Source organism: Mytilus trossulus, chromosome 11 (assembly GCF_036588685.1).
Source record: "Mytilus trossulus isolate FHL-02 chromosome 11, PNRI_Mtr1.1.1.hap1, whole genome shotgun sequence".
Classification (NCBI taxonomy): domain Eukaryota; kingdom Metazoa; phylum Mollusca; class Bivalvia; order Mytilida; family Mytilidae; genus Mytilus; species Mytilus trossulus.
In genome coordinates, this window is record NC_086383.1 from 47,775,880 (window position 1) to 47,796,326 (window position 20,447).

At 32.9% G+C, this 20,447-nt stretch overlaps 2 protein-coding genes across 2 annotated transcripts; one reads left to right on the top strand and one right to left on the bottom strand.

Moving 5' to 3' along the window:
* The first annotated feature begins 256 nt into the window (after nt 1-256).
* LOC134690104 (monocarboxylate transporter 9-like) lies at nt 257-6,014 on the top strand. Its single transcript, XM_063550077.1, has 5 exons — nt 257-474; nt 1,937-2,247; nt 3,079-3,222; nt 4,039-4,977; nt 5,752-6,014. The coding sequence occupies exons 1-5, from the start codon at nt 257-259 to the stop codon at nt 5,973-5,975; spliced, it is 1,836 nt and encodes a 611-aa protein (XP_063406147.1). The 3' UTR covers nt 5,976-6,014.
* A 4,645-nt stretch (nt 6,015-10,659) lies between these two features.
* Nucleotides 10,660-19,377, bottom strand: LOC134691238 (alpha-protein kinase 1-like). The gene is made up of 5 exons (XM_063551615.1): nt 19,265-19,377; nt 16,663-16,953; nt 13,776-14,787; nt 12,221-12,292; nt 10,660-11,398 (listed from the first exon to the last, which is right to left on the bottom strand). Exons 1-5 carry the CDS (start codon nt 19,328-19,330, stop codon nt 11,211-11,213), a joined length of 1,629 nt encoding a protein of 542 aa, XP_063407685.1. The 5' UTR covers nt 19,331-19,377; the 3' UTR covers nt 10,660-11,210.
* Between the last annotated feature and the right edge of the window lie 1,070 nt (nt 19,378-20,447).

Sequence of the window (20,447 nt, forward strand, 5' to 3'; positions counted from 1 at the left end):
ATTGCAAAACGTTTGTGTTGAAGTATTAACGACCTATCTGAGATAAACAAAATCTTAATGACATTGAAATGATGATATTTACAGTTTGTAAAAGAAAAGGATTCCAAGGCCACTACAAAATATTTTCTTCTGTTACATGAACGTGCTTTAAGTCTACTAAATATGCGTATGTTATAATATATCTATGTTAGATTAATGTACAATCACGACATCCAAAATTTTGTTCAGTGAATTTAAATACTTATATAGAAGCAAAATGGTGATACAGAAGTATGAAGACAAAGTCATGGAACTCAATAAAAATGTTATGGAGGAGGTTAGGCAAAAGATGGAAATATCTATTGAAATCAAAGAGCATGAACAATCTGGTATTTATGTAGAAAACGATGAAATGTCAAATAATATAGATAATGTGGTATGCCCGAAAATATTTACGATTGGATGTCCGACGGAAAGTAACAACTTTAATCACAGGTAAGACTTATTTTTAATATATCTGTATGTCGAATTAGTGAGCTGATACAACAGTATAAAACAAGTTCTGCTAAGGCTGGTCAAGTGAGATCTTAGCAATAACTATGATAAAAGATCAGAATAAATCGATTGAGAGAAAACGAAACCGGATAACAAACTAAAACTGAGAGAAACGCATCAACTTTAAGAGGAAATGAACACAATAAGAGAACAAAGAAGTGCAACAAAAATACAAACAACAATGCAACATACATAAAAATGAAGTATTGGATAACGACTGCCATATTCCTGACTTGGTACAATACATTTTTAAAGTCATAAGAAACCTCAAATCAAAAAAAAATAATGCATATGTTTTTTTATAACTCAATAGATAGTTTTCATTATAATACTTATGTACATATACTTTTTCTGAAGAAAATTCTTTAATTTATTCATATTTAGAAGAAGTTTACTTCATTTTAATTGCTTCCTTCCTCCAGGAAGCAATTCCCCCGACATATTTTCCGTATACAAAGTGACCTCAGTGTGACCTATCTCGTAAAAATCCGGTGATTACAATACGCATGGATGTCCTTAAAATAAACTATTATCTGGATTTACATGTTAAACACGTGCTAAATTTCCATAATTTGTTGTTGATTTTTTGTCGATTGTTGACAAACAGGTGACAATCGTTAAACTTTGGCTTCAAAATACGATCTTTTATTCCCTGCCATATTTTTACAACAACTCTGACCGATTGAAAAAAAATTGACAATTATACGAAATGAAATTTACACGAAAAAAATGATAAATTCGTGCACAGAAGACTAAGTTTACGATGTTTGTATGCATTGGTTTAAGAATTGGAAGAACATTATTTTGACCAGTCACTCGTTTCTTATGACTTTAAGAAAAATGGTGTGTTGTGGCTAGCAAAACCTCTGCGTTTTAAAAATTTGCATACAAAAACAAGATTATTCCAACATTTCATGACTAAAAAAAATGCCTGTTCCATGTTTGAATATGATAGTTTATGTCCATTCGTTTGAGTGTTTGAGTTTTTGAATTTGCTATGTGCTTTTGGACTTTACGTTTAGAATTTTCCTTGAAGTTCGTTTTTTTTTTTTACTTTTTTTAATGTATATGAATTATTCAAACTGTACACACGGAAATTTTAGTAGAGTTACTTTTACAGAGTAGAAAAAATATTAGATAATTTTGGTCCGTTTTTCACCTTTTCATTGTGCATATCAATTACTCATGTAAATAACAAGAAAGTCACAATATTTTTAAAATAGGTTATTTGAAAATGAAATATATGGCAATATGGTAAAATAAATTGCATGAAAATACATAATGCTTCTAATTATTAAAAGATCCTTTGAAAGAAAACCAAAGCTGCTTATTAACATCAACATAAACTATAAGGTAGTCAGATGATGCATTGATTACAATATAACTTTCTTTTATAACTTAGTGAGAACAATTTGACGAGTCACTTTGATAATGTGTCTCTAGCTGAAGCAGTGCAAGACCAAAACTTTTCAGTTATACCTTCATCCAACGAAAATGAGGAGGCAACAATTCAGTCTGCGGATAAACCACCGGGAGGAAAAAATCATAAAAAATGGATCGTACTTATAGCTGCATTCACAACTATTGGAATAGCTACTGGGTTTCCTTTTAATATGTCTGTGCTGTATGTCGAATGGTTGAATGAATTTGGAAAATCAAATTCAGAAACAGCATTAGTACAGTCTGTGTGTACTGGTTTGTTTTTAATTGGAGGTGCGTTGTTTATGTTGAAGGATTTTTATTTTGAATAATAAGAATTAACATACTCGTATGGTCCAAATACTCATATAGTCCTGAACATAAATACATTGTTTAAACGAAAAGTTCACAATGGGTACTAGTAAGCGTTTTAAAAAATAACCCTTTACTCTTTAATGACTACAAAAGTTCTATACATGATATAGAATTATCATTGATATGTTTATAATTATAAATTAACTGTCTACAAAACTTTGAAATTTTGAAATTTTAAGGCTTAGAATGAGTAGACTACTTTAGCTGTATTTGACAACACTTATAGGATTATTTGGTCCTCAATGCTCTTCAAATTCGGCCTTTTTATTTTATTTTCATTTGAGCGTCACTGATGAAACGCCCATCTTGCATAAATACAAAATTTTAGTCCTGATATCTATGATATGTTGGTTTTTTATTTTTATTAAAAATTACAAGTGCCAACAATATGCACTATCTATCTTTTTATATTTTGAATGTCATTTTTTAAAATGTGCGATAAAAAAATATACAATTACAAGTACCAAAAGTAACCGCGATGAGTCTATAATCATATTTTGTATAACTGCAAATGATATGTTTACAAGAATTTCAATAGATTACTTGTTTACATTGTTGATATTTTCATGACCTGACATTTATGAGCATTTGACTTCTATTCATTCAGTTAGAAGTTTTTATACGTATATTGTCACGAAAGCTTAAAAAAATCATGCAGTTGTTTACTGGATAAAAATACGATTTTTCGGCGTATATACACAAAATGATCAAAGATATTGATAAACAAATATTGCCTCCTCTCATTTTCAGGTTGTATCTCGGGAATCATTGTTACAAAATATGGTGCATTTAAATGTGGTATAGTAGGTGGAATCTTGGCCGCTGCAGGTTTATCGATCTCATTTGTTGCTACTTCCATCTTCTTCCTCGTTATCTTTGTTGGGGTTGTCTCTGGTAAGTAATTGATATATGCTACTACAAACAACAACTCTAGACTATCACACATTATGGAGAGAAGCCTAAATATTTATATTACTGCTTCAAACATGAGACGGTCTCTTAAAAATGCAGAAATGAAGTTATCAATATCTGTTCGTTGGAAATGCTTATAGATTATCGTTGATCATCTCAAAGAGTAATATTTTCTCGCTTGAGCCGGTACGGTGAAATGATTATCTTGTTATCGCTATTTTACCTATGCCGACGTTGTCAATTCCATGTCAATTGCATTAGCAACGGCACGTGCTCCCTTAGTTTCTAGCGATATCTTGAAATCACTCCACTCCGCTCAGAAAGAAAATTACCTGACAGTAAGATCAAAGGAAAATTTCGTAAAATAGCGATAATTACCTTTATCCTGTATTGGAATAGTATATATCTTTACTCGATATTTGAACAAGTAAAACGGTACGCATCGCAATTGGTTTTCCAAAATAGCCATCCACGACCAAAGCATGAATGTCACTACAATCCTCATATTTTTATTATGCCAAAATGAGATCTCTCGAAATCAGAAATAATAAATCAAGCAAACTCTACCTTTGCTGCTGGGACCAAAATGGTTTAAAAAAATAATTTAAAAAAAATTAAAAAAGCTTTATTTGTTTGACTATCGATTTCCTTGTTTGGCACGATTGGACAACAAATGTGTTTGACATTTTACAGACTTTAATCACTTCATGGAAACACAATAGAGTTAATTCTTATAATATTATGGAACATCTTAAAGTGAATAAATTATTCTTCAAGATTTTGATATTCTTAATACAGGAATTGGATTTTCCTTGTCCTACATATCTGCCTCTACAAGTGTAGGTTTACATTTTGAAGGAAAACAGCGACTGATGGCTCTTGCCTTTATATCAAGTGGAGGAGGTGTTGGAGCTTCAGTTTTACCCATTCTACTTGAAAAACTTATCCAAGAGTATAGCTGGAGAGGAACTCTTCTGATCATTGGAGGAATGATGCTACATTTGATTGTTAACTCTTGTTTGTTTTATAAACCAACAAGTAGAATAAAACACAAACCTAGCGATGCAATTTCCGAAAGATCTTCTAAAGCTATTAATTCGATTTGTAAAAACTGTAACTCACCCGATGAAAATGGTTTGGTAAAAACTAGTAATTTGTCAATAAATGACACTAAAAGTCTAAAACGTGTGTCATTTAGTGCTTCTGAAATACGCCAAATATATGAAACAATTGACAAGGACAAAAATGACAACAAACACATGTTTCAACTTCTGAAACAACTATTCAAAAATAAACTATTTATGTGCTATATTTTTGCTCAAGCTTTGGTTGTGGCAGCATTTAATTCAGTACTGATATTTTTCATTGACTTCTATCAGTTGAACGGACTCTCTAGAAGTGAAGCTGTTAATATTTATTTATATATGAACGTAACTAGTACATTATTTAGGTTCGTACCGGGTATCCTCAAGCAAATACCTCATGTAAGTGTTATATCGATTCCAGCTTTCAGTGCGTTAGTTGGTGCTATAGCTATTGCCATGTTTCCTTTAGTGCCTCCGTCCTATACATCATTTATACTTGTTGCGTGTTTATATGGTATTGGTTTAGGTGGGATGGTTACTGTACTTGGAATTTCTATCATCAAACTTGCTGGAGAGGAAAATTATTCAACTGCTCTTGGAATGTCTATGACATGTTCTGGAATAATGAATGCAGCAGCTGGACCTATATCAGGTAAGAGTTTTCAATGTTAATACTCATATTACTGAAGGATCATTTTCTAGAGGCCATAAGTTAAGTTTTTTTTTGCTAGCTGTCAATATGAAGCTGATTATTACTTCTATTTCCAGTTAACTTGCAACATTCGCCATTCTTCAGATGAGGTTATATCCTACGTGTATGACATTCGGCTAAACGTGCTTTTGTTTTTCCATTTATTTTTACTACTTAACCATCGGCATTTATTACTAATATGTTTCGAATTTGATGCTGATGACGAATCTTGTTATATATCAATACCAATTAGTTCTGATTAGATTATTATTTTGTATCACATCAATTTACTGTTGAAGACCACCTGATTGGAAGAATAACAAACAAGACCACGTCAAAAACATTACAAATTCACACAGCAGTCCATGTGACACCGCACACGAAACTCATCAAACTTAGGGAACTTAGTACCTGTTCTATACAATACTGTAAAACTCAATAATAAAGGAACAATCAAAATCATGACGAAAATAGAATAACAACCCCATGAAAAAAAACTCGGACAAACAACATAAAACAAAAGACTGAGCACTACGAACCGCATCAAAACTGGGGTTATGCTCACTAAGAAGCTTTTCTAGATACCACTAATAAGTAAACTTAGGAGTATAAGAGATTAAGAAATTGAAAGATGGAGCATGTCGTGACTTGCATATTGGTTGATGTATATCTCAAATAGGCCATTTTATTTTTATTAATTTGACTTTTACCGATTTATTACTTTCATTGTTGAAGGGTTTATACGAGATACAACTGGAAATTACGACATGTCATTTTTCTGTGCTGCTGCAACGCTGTTCATGGCCTCTGTCTTCTTCTTCATAACATTGATAGCCAGGTATTATAGTGGAAATAATAAAAATTCCAGATTTGACTTTGAACTTGTTATCAGAAGGAAGTCTAGAAGAAGGTCCAGCATTTTACCATGGAGAAAAAAGTCGGTAGATTTAAGTGGATAAATTCTCAAGTTATATTAATTTGTGAATAATAATTTCAATACATGCTAAAAATAAACCTATAAATTTTATTTTTGTTTTTATTCAAAATACTGTTGATTCTTTTATTTTCGTTGGTACCAATTTTCGTTGATTAGGAAACCTTGCATTTTCGTGGATATTTGATTTCGTGGTTCTGCCAAATAGTTATCAAAAGTACCAGGATTATAATTTTATACGCCAGACGCGCGTTTCGTCTACATAAGACTCATCAGTGACGCTCAGATCAAAATAGTTAAAAAGCCAAACGTCTGCATACAACTTTAAAGATATTTTTTCGTTAAACATTTAAATTCGTGATTCACCTGTACCCCCGAAACCCACGAATACTGGTATCCAACGAATAATAGTGAATCACAATAAGAAAATTATACAAAATATGTGTACCTGGTTTTAAAACTGGCATATTGTTTGCTTGCTTTAGTCTAGTGTATAGCATTTTGAAAACATAAATATTGGTCTTCTTATGGCAACATGTAAAATTCATACCATTTAACGCATTCACATGAGTGATAGTAATTTTTATTTCTGTGTTAAATGCCTTCCTCTAAGACTCATAAAACTGCCTCCCCATAAAGTAAATGGGTAATGGATCGAAGATTCATAGTGCGTAGGGTTACAATCGTTTTACTCCACACAGACTGAAAAATCTACTTTTAAGGATGTTACCACAATTATCCAAATGATCGCTGATATGATTTACTTTTGAAATATGTCTAACCACAGACTACGGCATTTATTCTTGATATCCTACCGTCGTTTTTTGTATCCTTTTTCTCTGTCCTCAGCATTTAACCAAATACATTTTTAGCTCACCGGGCCCGAAGGGCCAAGTGAGCTTTTCTCATCACTTGGCGTCCGTCGTCCGTCGTCCGTCGTCCGTCGTCTGTCGTCTGTCGTCCGTCGTCCGGCGTTAACTTTTACAAAAATCTTCTCCTCTGAAACTACTTGGCCAAATTGAACCAAATTTGGCCACAATCATCATTGATGTATCTAGTTTAAAGTTTGTGTTTTTTTGACTCGGCCAACCATCCAAGATGGCCGCCATGGCTAAAATAGAACATAGGGGTAAAATGCAGTTTTTGGCTTATAACTCAAAAACCAAAGCATTTAGAGCAAATCTGACAAGGGGTAAAATTGTTTATCAGGTAAAGATCTATCTGCCTTGAAATTTTCAGATGAATCAGACAACCCATTGTTGGGTTGCTGCCCCTAAATTGGTAATTTTAAGGAAATTTTACTGTTTTTGGTTATTATCTTGAATATTATTATAGATGGAGATAAACTGTAACAGCAATATTGTTCAGCAAAGTAAGATTCACAAATAATTCAACATGACCAAAATGGTCAGTTGACCCCTTTAAGAGTTATTGCCCTTTATAGTTGATTTTTAACCATTTTTCGTAAATATCCATGATCTTTTACAAAAATCTTCTCCTCTGTAATTACCGGGCTAAATTAATCCAAACTTGGCCACAATCATCATTGATGTATCTAGTTTAAAGTTTGTGTTTTTTAACCCGGCCAACCATCCAAGATGACCGCCATGCTAAAAATAGAACATAGGGGTAAAATGCAGTTTTGGGCTTATAACTCAAAAACCAAAGCATTTAGAGGAAATCTGACACGAGGTAAAATTGTTTATCAGCTCAAGATCAATCTGCCCTGAAATTTTCAGATGAATCAGACAACCCATTGTTGGGTTGCTGCCACTAAATTGGTAATTTTAAGGAAATTTTACTGTTTTTGGTTATTATCTTGAATATTATTATAGATGGAGATAAACTGTAAACAGCAATAATGTTCAGCAAAGTAAGATTTACAAATAAGTCAACATGACCAAAATGGTCAGTTGACCCCTTTAGGAGTTATTGTCCTTTATAGTCAATTTTTAACCATTTTTCATAAATATCCATGATGCTTTACAAAAATCTTCTCCTCTGAAACTATCGAGCCAAATTAATCCAAACTTGGCCACAATCATCATTGATGTATCTAGTTTAAAGTTTGTGTTTTTTGACCGGGCCAACCATCCAAATGGCCGCCATGGCTAAAAATAGAACATAGGGGTAAAATGCAGTTTTTGGCTTATAACTCAAAAACCAAAGCATTTAGAGCAAATCTGACAAGGGGTAAAATTGTTTATCTGGTCAAGATCTATCTGCCCTGAAATTTTAAGATGAATGGGACAACTCGTTGTTAGAGTGCTGCCCCTAAATTGGTAATTTTAAGGAAATTTTGCTGTTTTGGGTTATTATCTTGAATATTATTATAGATAGAGATAAACTGTAAACAACAAAAATGTACAACAATTTAAGACTCAAAAATAAGTCAAAATGACCAAAATGTTCAATTGACCCCCTAGAAGTTATTATCCTTTATAATCAATTTTTGACAATTTTCATAAAATTTGTAAATTTTTACTAATATTTTCCACTGAAACTACACGGACAAGTTCATTATAGATAGAGATAATTGTAAGCAGCAAGATTTTCAGTAAAGCAAGATGTACAAACACATCACAATCACCTAAACACAATTTTGTCATGAACTGTCTGCTTCCTTTGTGTAATTCACATATACCTAGGCAGGGTTTCCCCTGAGTCAATAATTTTTTTCGCCACCCCTAGGCTAGGTGAGCGACACAGGCTCTTTAGAGCCTCTAGTTTTCGAAAACAGTTACTAGGAAATATAAAAAGGGTTTCAATGCCTCGATCCAACCTTTTTTCGATGTTTCTTTATTCTCTTTATTCATGAACAGGACTTAATTATAAATGTCCATATATATAACGGTTCATGAGAACGACTGATTGTCATATTACAGACTTGCTTCAGGACGTACAGAAAGTTCAACCTGGTTTTACGGCATGCAAAACCGTCGACAATAGGAGACATTTGTATGATATATAATACATGTGCAATATGTAAAGCTCTTAATCGTCCAGAGTACACAGAGTTGTTAATAAATAAAACAGAAATGAATACAGATCTTTCAAAGATCGGACATCAACTTTAAATTTGAGGTAGGGCCAATTTGTCCGGATCATTTTTTCACAGAACGGCCAATTTCAAAATGTGCCAACAGAACAGAATTTAAAATATCAATATCTCGATTTACACATATTATATGTGATAAATTTTTAATTTAACCCTAAAAAAGAATGAAAGTCCAATATGCGGAATTTATGGTGTTTTTATGTGGGAAAAACAGGGACTTCCCCCAAGAAGGACATTTCAAACCAAAATACTACAATTTATACTACATTTTCCCTCAAGAATGAAATTGGTTTAGTGTTCCTTAATATAAAAAAATCTACTTTTTAATGAAAACATTGTTACATTTCTAAATTGTACCGATATAGCTCCTTATTATGATCATTATGGTTAAGTATCGTGGTGGTTCAATCAGTAGAGCATAGAACTACAAATGAATGATTGTTTTCAAGCTATCTTAGGGTTCGAATCTCGCTCAGACGTTTTGCATTTTTTGTGTTGTTATATTAAATTTTAATGTTTCTATCATATTTTTTCGGATGTTTGCTTAAATCATAGAGTCATTCTGGTTCATTTTGACTATATAGTATAAATCATTTTATTAAAAAAAAAATTACTGTAGCGCTTATTGTGTGCATTCCTATGACTGTCCATACTCTTGACTTACTTTCTATTCATGTGTTTATATTGATAACATATATATGCAAGGAACAACTGCCGTCAAACTGAAGTAGATGCCTGTGAATAACCAGAAACACGAGAATTGATTCTATAGCAATGAATCCCAAATGTTGCGTGACTGTGTAATATACACATAACATAAAATAAGGCCATTGTATACAAGTTTCAAAACAACACGAACAATTTTTCGATTTTTTTTTTTAACATGGTATAATATGTAACAAATGCAGTCAAAAACAATCATTTTTGTCGACAATTCACTAACTGTGTAGATACATTGTACTAGTACTGAAATTCTTACCACCGTTCCTACACCGGTACCTAAGTCATCAGAAAATAAGACAACATCACAGGACAAATACACTACACATCGTGATTGTAGGTAAAACGTCAAGAAGCTGTTGCATCTGTATCACAACGAAGGGCCCATTTGTTAAAAAGCCAGAAAAGGTCATTTAACATGTGCTAGTAACACAAGGTTAAGAACCGTAAAAGACTAGGACACATTCAGATATACATATATTCAGAATGAGAAAACAACATCCCATTTAAATGTGTTCAATATTATTTGGCTTCTTGACAAGTTACGTGGTATGATACCTTATACACATAAAGGGTGTTGTCAATTAGATCAAATCACTATAAAAAAAATCAATAGTCTTGGCCTTGTTATTTGTAGGAATACCTGCTCCAGGTATAAATTGAAATAGATGATGTGACGTATTTTAATATACTATAATTAGCATTTATCGGGCTATTTAAAACATGATTTACCTATCTTATCGAATGAAAAGAATTGAGGGGAAATTGGCCATACCTCTTTTAAAAAAACCATGAAGATATGACATGAAACTACCAAATGACGGGTATTGTGCTTTGGACAGAGACATGCAGATAAGGCAGGTTAAAGTGTATGAGATCTCAAACTTCTCCCTTCTAATCTCAATCAATTGAACAACACAACTTCCATAAACACATGAAATCAAAGCAATTTATTCCGAAATAACGGTATAATAGACTTCAAAATACACAAGCATCCACATAACGATATTAAACTATACCGTATTAAAGATAATTCACTGAATGCATATCTTAAGAATTGAAACTGCTGAGATATCATGCTATTCTTCACTCTAATATCGGTCGATGTTCTATACAGTATTTATCTTTAAAAGCAACGTCATAATCAATACAGCGAGTCTTTCACGTGTTTTTTAATGATCCCTACAATAAGAAATAAACTTAGTCGATTTGAAAAGATTTGGGCATATTATTACACGTACGTATCATCAGTCTGATAAAAATAGTTCATTTCATACATAAAATAAATGAAAGACGGCAGTCAAAAAATCGTACCGCAAAGATCACAGACATGTACAATGTAATGAATACACGTAACGAATAATGTCTTCTTAAACATCGTTACTTCTATGTAATGTTTGCAATTTAGAGAAAAATATGATTGGCAACAATGCATTAAAGACTCAAATAAGGAAATATGCAACACAGTAATTGTCTTGTCAATTATGGTAAGGGCCCAGAACAGGCAACATCAAAATAACACTGCCAAAACACGGATCTTTCAGCGTCGACAACACCTGCTCGAAGACATGCTCTCTGTGGTTTAGGTGCAGTCTCTGGATCAATTGGAGGAGGTGGTGCCTTTCCAGGTTGAGGATAATTAGGAGTATAACGTCTGTAACACGTGTGGCCTAGAAAATACAAATAAATACAGATATTAAATTATTAGTGCTTATATAAGACAATCACATCAAAAGTATCGATTTTACATTTTTGGGAACCGTTTGAATATGCAGATTTTATTGAAACGTAAAGAATCATAGGTTGGTTGCAAAGTGTTCCAAAGTGTGCATCGATTAACTGACTTAATACTTATAGTCTCTGTTAACATGCATGGATAATATCTGATTAGTTTTTTTTTTTTTATAGAAATACCACAGTTTCTATATAAGGACCAATAACTACTAAGAGATTCTCTTGTCGTTCATGTATTTTCTAATTCATCTTCTGAATACACAGGTTACTTTTTAGTTCTATTCTTTTATACATCGCCATATTTATGTTCCACATTATAAATAGAAAAAACTCGCATATTACGCAAGTTTATCTTTACTAAGGAGTTTAAGCGTAATTTCTCTCACTAATGATGTCATCGCTAAAATATAAATAAAACAAAAAGCTGAAAACGCATTTCACAAAATAACGTGTCTATTCAAAGCTTAATACCAAAGCTCTTGTGAGTGTAATTCCTGATAAAATACGTCTGTATTAACTTTGAAACAGTACATTAGGAAAAAATATACACTACGGGTGGAGGAGGGGATAACACAAGAGAGAGCATGTTTCGCCGTGTAAATTTTAAGCGCTTATCAGTATTCTACCTTGAAAAAAGTAAAATTTTAACTTGAATACTAGTAGTTCTATGCTTTCCTTTTTGACGTTTCGACATGAGGAATTTCCAGTCTCTCAATATTTTTTGTTTATTGTTAATATGAAGGTTTTCAACAACTTACCCATTGTGCATGGACATAAATCATCGCAAACATCACCAAGTCCGGGAGATTTTATAAAACATTTTCCAGAAGCTAAAAAATATAAGAAAACAGTGAAAAAACATAATAAAGAATGTATTTTAAAGCAAATATACTATGTTAATTCTGTAAATGCGATAAGGAGATATGATTGATTGCCAATGAGACATCTCTCCACATGAGACCAAATGACACAGAAAGCCTACTTAATTTACAAAATGTTATCTAATATTTATATATTGAATCTACATGTACCACGGAATCGGATGTGAAATTTCTCCACTCGTGATTTAAAAGACTATGTTGCTTACTTCGCTTATTAGAGATTTCCAATAAAATGACTTAACTCGACATAACCGACCTAACTCAGCGTATTTCGTCCTACTGCATTGAAGCGTGACGGAGGGGAGCATACACTGCATGCATGTTTTGCTATTTGAACACGCATTGTTGCTGGAATATGCCTTCAGTAAAATTCAACCACAACTGGTTTTTTTTTACTCTTTAAATATTTTGTCATTAAACTTTGAATGACTTTATAGACATAAATACTATAATAGAAAAAGAAAATTAGCAACTTGTAATCAAACACACCCACCATTTTTTGTCATTTCACTTGATCCATATTTTAGTTCTTCTCAAATTATGAATTTTAAAAACTACCGAGACGACATTTAGCATACAAATATTAAAATAACAAATTCCGAAGCGAGAAGGTTGTCTTTTTATTGTTTTTAATAGATTTAACGTTTAGCACACCCGAATGTAAAAGGTGTACTCGACTTTTAAAACAAAATAATATTTTTCTATAATTTAATTGAAGATAATTTCATGTGGGCATATCAATTATCTATTTTTCAAAAGTACTTTTTCGTCTTTGACTTTACCAAATTATGGGGCGAGGTTTTTGTTTAAGTATACCTAAACTCATTGTCATTGTCAAAACCATGAAAGACAACTCCTATGAATCGTATGATAGGTACAGATACGTATATATACGTGGTCTTATGACAGTGAAGTTTAGGCGGGAATCTCAATAATCACGTGATATATACAAATCATGATTTCTTTTGTTTTTCATCATCTTAGAAATATTTTATATTGATAAAATTTATTATGAATGGGTGTCATAGTTAAGGAATACTTAGTTAAAACTTGAGTAACGCATTTAACAAAATTAATTGGTTAGCAACAACCGGTCCCGTTACGTGCGTACGTCGAGTTAGGTACGTATGTCATTTTATTGGAAATCTCTATTGCAACATGATTTTTCATTAACATAAAGTTTGTCTTTACTTTAAATCGCAGCTACGAAGGTCTTTCCGTCTTCGACATTACATGGGCAATTGCTTTCATTGCTGTTATTTCCTTAATTAATTCCTTAACAGTCGTCACTAGTCGCTTTATATTTTACAATGTAGATGTGGCGAATTAGTTATGCCAAAACGCTCATAAATTACTTTAGAAAGTAAACACAATTATTACATAAAAAAAACCTACATGCATGTAAATATTCCTGCTTATCATTAAAACATACCTCGTCCTTCCTGTGGACCACCAGCACCATATGTTGTAGTATCTAACAACTGTCCTGTGGTATTAAAACAACAACCCACTTCACAGTCAGCAGTGGTCATACAAACCAGTCCTTCCCCATCCACTGTCGACGATGGTGGTTTAGGTGTTGTCGTTGGCTTGACTGGATGATCGATTACTGCCAGATTAGGATTGGATTGAAAGGGTTGTCCAGGGCCCATGTAAGGTTTTTGTCCCTGTACATTTAACTGCTGGCCCATTGCTGTTGACGCTGATGGTCCAGTTTGTCCAGGCATTACATTTACTGACTGACTTTGAATTGGACCAGAAACTTGTGGTCCGGGCATTTGCATACCCTGTCCCATGTTTTGCATTGGCATTTGACCATGTTGCGGTCCAGCCATTTGTCCATGTGATGGCATTTGATTGAACATTGTATTTCCTGGTTGTTGTTGTTGTGGATTATATTGAGTCATGTGACCTTGTGGTTGATTGTTTTGAAAGCCATTCTGATTCTGTGGCATGCCTTGCATTCCTTGATAAGGAGGACCATTAGCAGGTCTACTCTGCGAAAGTACTGAAACACCATTTCCATTAGGCTGACTACCGAATTGGTTAAATTTGTTATTTTGGGGATTTCCAAAAGGCTGATGTCCGTTTGGAATGTTATTCATATGATTCTGATTAAATTGCTGTTGTTGTTGCTGTTGCTGTTGGGGTTGTTGTCGAAAAAATTGCTGACCCTGGTTCGTATTACTACTTTGAGGTTGACCTGGTTGCTGCTGACCGAAATTTTGTTGTTGTTGATGTTGCTGCTGCTGTTGTTGTTGTTGTGGCTGTTGTTGCGGCTGTTGTTGATGTTGTTGAGGCTGTTGTTGTTGTTGTGGTTGTTGTTGTTGTTGTTGTATTTGTTGTAGCTGCTGTTGTTGTCGCTGTTGGAATGTATTTTGGTTCATCTGCTGGTTATTCATTCCCATTCCAAAATTGCGATTTCTTTGAAATCCTTGTGAATTCTTCAAAAGAAAATTCTTTGTTATTTAATGAATCTTTACATACAATTTACATCGGGTTTTCTTTTTTATCGAATAACTTAACGAAGCAAACAGTTTAATGAAGAAAGAATGAATGAAACCTTGAAATAATAAAAGTATCCAGTATATTTTAAACAAAAGATTGATAAAGAAGAAAAACGTAGAAATTATAAACGCATGTGACAAAGTAAACCCTTCTCATGAAATCTTGAACTTGAAATTATATTTCTGCAAAAGAAAATTTCTAGTCTGTGGATCATATTTCAATCTGGATCAATAACCCAATACGCTTCACAAGAACGGGTGCTCGATCAATAACATAAAACGGTACACAAGAACGGGTGCTCAATCAATAACATAAAACGGTACACAAGAACGGGTGCTCGATCAATAACATAAAACGGTACAGAAGAACGGGTGCTCGATCAATTACACATGAAGGTACACAAGAACAGGTGCTAGGTAAAAAAAAAACGATACACAAGAACAGGTGCTAGGTAAAAAAAAACGATACACAAGAACAGGTGCTCCATCAATTACACAATACAGTACACAAGAACGGGTGCTCGAACAATTACACAATACGGTACACAAGAACGGGTGCTGGATAAATTATACAATAAGGTACACGAGAACGGGTGCTAGATCAATTACACAATACAGTACACAAGAACGGGTGCTAGATCAATTACAAAATACGGTACACAAGAACGGGTGCTGGATGAACTATACAGTAAGGTACACGAGAACGGGTGCTAGATCAATTACACAATACAGTACACAAGAACGGGTGCTAGATCAATTACACAATACGGTACACAAGAACGGGTGCTGGATGAACTATACAGTAAGGTACACAAGAACGGGTGCTAGATCAATAATAAAATAAGGTACACAAGAACGGGTGCTCGATCAATTACAAAATACGATACACAAGAAGGGGTGATCGATCAATTACCTAATACGGAACACAAGAACGGGTGCTCAATCAATTACCTTATACGGTACACAAGAAAGGGTGCTCGATCAATAATCTATTACGGTACACAAGAACGGGTGATCGATCAATTATTTTATACGGTATACAAGAACGGGTGCTCAATCAATTACCGTATACGGTACACAATAACGGGTTCTCGATCAATAATCTATTACGGAACACAAGAACGGGTGATCGATCAATTATCTTACACGGTATACAAGAACGGGTGCTCAATCAATAATATTATTACCTTATACGGTACACAAGAACGGGTTTTTGATCAATAATCTATTACGGTATACAAGAAAGGGTGCTCGATCAATAACCTTATACGGTACATAAGAACGGGTGCTCGAGCAATTACATAATACAGTACACAAGAACGGCTGCTCAATCAATAATCTATTACGGTACACAAGAACGGGTGCTCTATCAATTACCTAATACGGTACACACGAACGGGTGCTCGATCAATAACCTATTACAGAACACAAAACAAATGCTTAGATCGAATAAGCATATTTCCTCATACTACCTTAGGCGGGCATAAACATGTGTGGTAGCACAAAAACATTAAAAATTAAAGGTACCTGTAAAAACCGCTTTATAGGTATTTTGTGTCGGACGTGAAGCACAAATTTCAAATTCAGTGTTAACTTCCTAAACGTTAAACCACCATCAGAAGGTGCGGCTCATGAAACCGGTCTCTTCTTTTAGTAGAGTATATAGATATGGAGTGTTGGCATTTGTAACTGGTCATTTAAAAGTTTGTTTGGTTTACTCCTTTGTATATATTTAGAGACTTTATATATCACACTTTTATCATTAATTACATGCAATCATACACATATTGAAGACCTGACCTTGTTACCTACCATCGGATTAATTGAGTTGGGAAATTTTTGTTGGTTTTGTTGAATAAGCTCCTGCGAAGGACTATTATGCAGCAATTGTTGTTGTTGTTGTTGTTGTTGTGTTTTTCCAGGTTCATAATTTACCGGAAGTTGTTGTTTCCATTGGCTTTGTTGTTGATTTGTACTGGTCGATGAACTTGTCTGACCACCAACTGTACTTCCGGTTTCTTTAGGTCCTGGAAAACTAAACTGGTTCTTTGCACTGAACACAAATGCCCTTTTTCCATTGTTAACGCTGATGGTTTTGGTTGTCTGAAAGGTAAACAAAAAAAGAATAATATTATGTCAGAGTGGTTGTCATGCGTATTTGGATACAATTGATACAAAGTGGGAAAATCTTGGACAAATGAGACTGTCTTGCATCAATCAATAGAATACTGACATATTAATATCGCTTTCACAGTGCTGTAAATGCTGCATTTCAACACTTAAGTTTATGCAACAACAAACTATTATTTTGAGAAGGCGATATCTTGTGGAAAAAAAGATTTTACCCTGAATTGACTCTTAAATTCATTTTTCCTTTACGGATTTAAAAACAAATTCAAAGTTAAGTATGTCCACCTAAATAGTGAAAATGCATTTACTGGTACATGAAACTGCACACTTAGACTGTCTTTATTAGTAATAACAAATAACAATGACTCGAAATTACAATCAAGAGAAAGATAACTTGGAAACAACCAATGAAAAGAAAAAAAGGTGAATATATTTTAATATTGATGTTTGATAAAGTTCTATGCTAACCCCATTAACAGTACAGGATACAATGCAATGTGTGTTAATTTGTGCTAGTTGTATGTCTATTAATACAAAGGCAGCAAAACTCTGATGTTGGTGATGAAGAGGAAAAAGTCTAGTTCAAACTGTATGAAATTTACCATACCCTAGGTGCCGCGCCGTTTAAGGTATATTTTTTCACATTTTAATTGAAAGTATGACTTGTTTTTAAATAAATGTTTGCTGTCAATCAGCTACTCACTGCATGTTTAAGAATTAAAATATTATTAATAACATAATTCTGTTTTGTTTAATATAAATATAAACATATGTATCCTGTTATTTACCCATCAAATTATCAAATGAGACGTTTATATCAGTTCTCCTAAATGTCTTATAGTATATACTTCAAAATCTCGAAACAAATAAACAATATTGTGTCCTCATACCTGTTGACGAAAAAAGTCGACTACAAGATCGAATTTGAATAAAAATAGTGAACTACACACATCGATGATACATAATAAATAAAGGCAACAGTAGTATACCGCTGTTCGAAATTCATAAATCGATAGAGAAAAAACAAATCCGGGTTACAAACTAAAACTGAGGGAAACGCATCAAATATAAGAGAACTACGACACAACAGAAACACAACATTAAAATGTAACACACACAGAAACGAACTTTAATATAACAATGGTGTTAAACATGTGGTTGATTTAAGCATACTTCATATTAGTATGAAAACTATTGAAATTCATAAAATGTCAGGTCTTTCAATATTTAGAACAAAGCTCAAATCGTGAAAAAAATGGAAACTAAATAAAACAATAACCGGCGAACTCCAAAGATTTGTATAAGTGTTTTTATTCATCAGATCAAACGGGTTTGCCTAGCATTGAATGTACATGTATATCCTCACATCAAACTGATTCTTACCCCCGAATGACGTTGAGTAAGACATACATGTACATGTATAGAAATATTGTGAACGAAATACACTCTCTGTCGACAGCCATATAATGGTTCTTTGTTTAATATCTGCTTTAATTAACTCAAAATGAATTGTGTACTGTGAAACACTTCTTTTTTTTGGTCTAGTTTGAACTTCGTTGTTGTCTTGTCACTCATATTCATAAACTACACGATTACATTATTATTATTTCATGCTTAATCAAGAATAGTTATGTTGAAAAACTTGAAAAAAGAGCATTGTAAAATCAATTTCAAAAAAGTGTATCATCATCAGGTTTGGTACACAATTGTTTTGATAGAGTTATACGAAACATACAATTTTTAACTCTTGATTAGGTCCAGCTTGAACAAAAAACACGTATTTTATCAAACCACTGATTATGTTTTGAAGTCCGCTCTGTTAATATTTTTCTTAAAATTAGTGCATAACAAATGTACAGAATTTATGTTGATCATTTAAACTGTTACTATTACTGCGTATATAATGTTAATGGTACATGTATAATCATTTTAAACGGACACGGTGCAACTCTGATGTACGTGTCCATGCATACATAACACATATTTATTTAAATCAAAGATTTAGATAATGGAAAATTTACTTTTGTTTACAATATTCGCTTCAGGTAGATTACTGTAATCCATTTATAATTAGAAATAAAGTTTGAACACCAATGCATCGACGGAAAAGATCCCAAACAACAAACAGGTTCGAAATTTGAAAAGAGTTAAATTTCTTAGACTTAAAAGAATGTATTTGCGTAGAAAAAATGGCAAATATGATTTTACTGATTTCTTTTTTAAAATCATTATCAAGCAGCGTATTATTTTTAAGGCATTTTTCTTTGTTTTAAAATGACTTTACCTTTTGTCCTTGGATTGAAACGAGAAAAAATGAAAAGATCCCAAAACACAACATATAGGCCGCCATTGTGATAATATTTCTTAATGACCGTGCATGTTAAAAATGAAATAAATTAATTACATTCACTGAATTTATAATTATGGTGTTGATTTATTCGTGTTTGTCATACACGACATAATAGTGTGTAATGCGTTGGACAACGGGCAAATAATGAAAACCATTCAATGCAAAATTTATACACCACAAATATTTAAAGAAAAATGATAATATAATATGACAGTAATAAGGTATTTTGTTTATAATTCATAAACAATTGGAAAATTATATGAAAACTCTTAAATCATTTTATTAGAGTATTCCGATTGCACATTATAAAGCATTCTAGACGACAATCAAATGATGAATGTTCTACCTTAATGTCAGCTAAAAAGTGAACTGTGTTTCAATGCCATTTGTGTGTGTTTGTATGTTTGTGTGTGTGCAATCACACCTTTTCCCAAAACAACTGAAAAGAATGATTGGGTTAAAGACGAATTATATTGACGAATCTACCTATTTAAAGTTATTGTTTATTTGTTCTCGTCCTGAATATTTTTGAAACATTTGCACTCTGCAGTAAGCAAACAACTATCAATCGATCAATAGCAAATAAAACGTATTATAAGAGACTCTATAAAAAGCACGTGCCCTTATCTCAGTCTATGCGTTTCTTCAATAATGAGCACTCTCAAACATTATAGACTATAATATAATTCTTAGATAAAATCCGATTTTTTTGACTGAAAATGTTTTGTTGTTTACAGATTATCTTCTTTGTTGACTTGTCTTGCTGATTTATTTTTCTATTTTTACATACTATCTCATTTATAGCTCTCGTGAAAATAGGAAAAACACCCCCCAAAAATGGTTAAAATCGTCATTTCAATGCAACAATTTCCATAAAGAGCCGTTTGGCAACTTATAGCCATGTCAGCTTATTTTTATATCATATTTGATATATAATCTTTATTGCAAAATTACACCCACAAGGGCCAAGCAATACACACAAACAAATATACATTTTAAATACAATGCAATACAATGAAATACTACGGAAGCGTATTAGCGCCACACATTTTTTTTTTGGATTTTTCTTCCTATGTTTGCGTTAAACGCAAACCTTTGCGTTATAACGCAAACATTT

Excerpts from the sequence above, each read along its gene's own strand:
- LOC134690104 (XM_063550077.1), top strand. The coding sequence starts at position 257 with ATGGTGATACAGAAGTATGAAGACAAAGTCATGGAACTCAATAAAAAT. Across the intron at positions 475-1,936 it reads AGTAACAACTTTAATCACAG|TGAGAACAATTTGACGAGTC; the intron begins GTAAGACTTATT and ends TTTATAACTTAG. Across the intron at positions 4,978-5,751 it reads AGCAGCTGGACCTATATCAG|GGTTTATACGAGATACAACT; the intron begins GTAAGAGTTTTC and ends TCATTGTTGAAG.
- LOC134691238 (XM_063551615.1), bottom strand. The coding sequence starts at position 19,330 with ATGGCGGCCTATATGTTGTGTTTTGGGATCTTTTCATTTTTTCTCGTT. Across the intron at positions 14,788-16,662 it reads CCAACTCAATTAATCCGATG|AATTCACAAGGATTTCAAAG; the intron begins GTAGGTAACAAG and ends TTTCTTTTGAAG. Across the intron at positions 12,293-13,775 it reads TGGTCCACAGGAAGGACGAG|CTTCTGGAAAATGTTTTATA; the intron begins GTATGTTTTAAT and ends TATATTTTTTAG.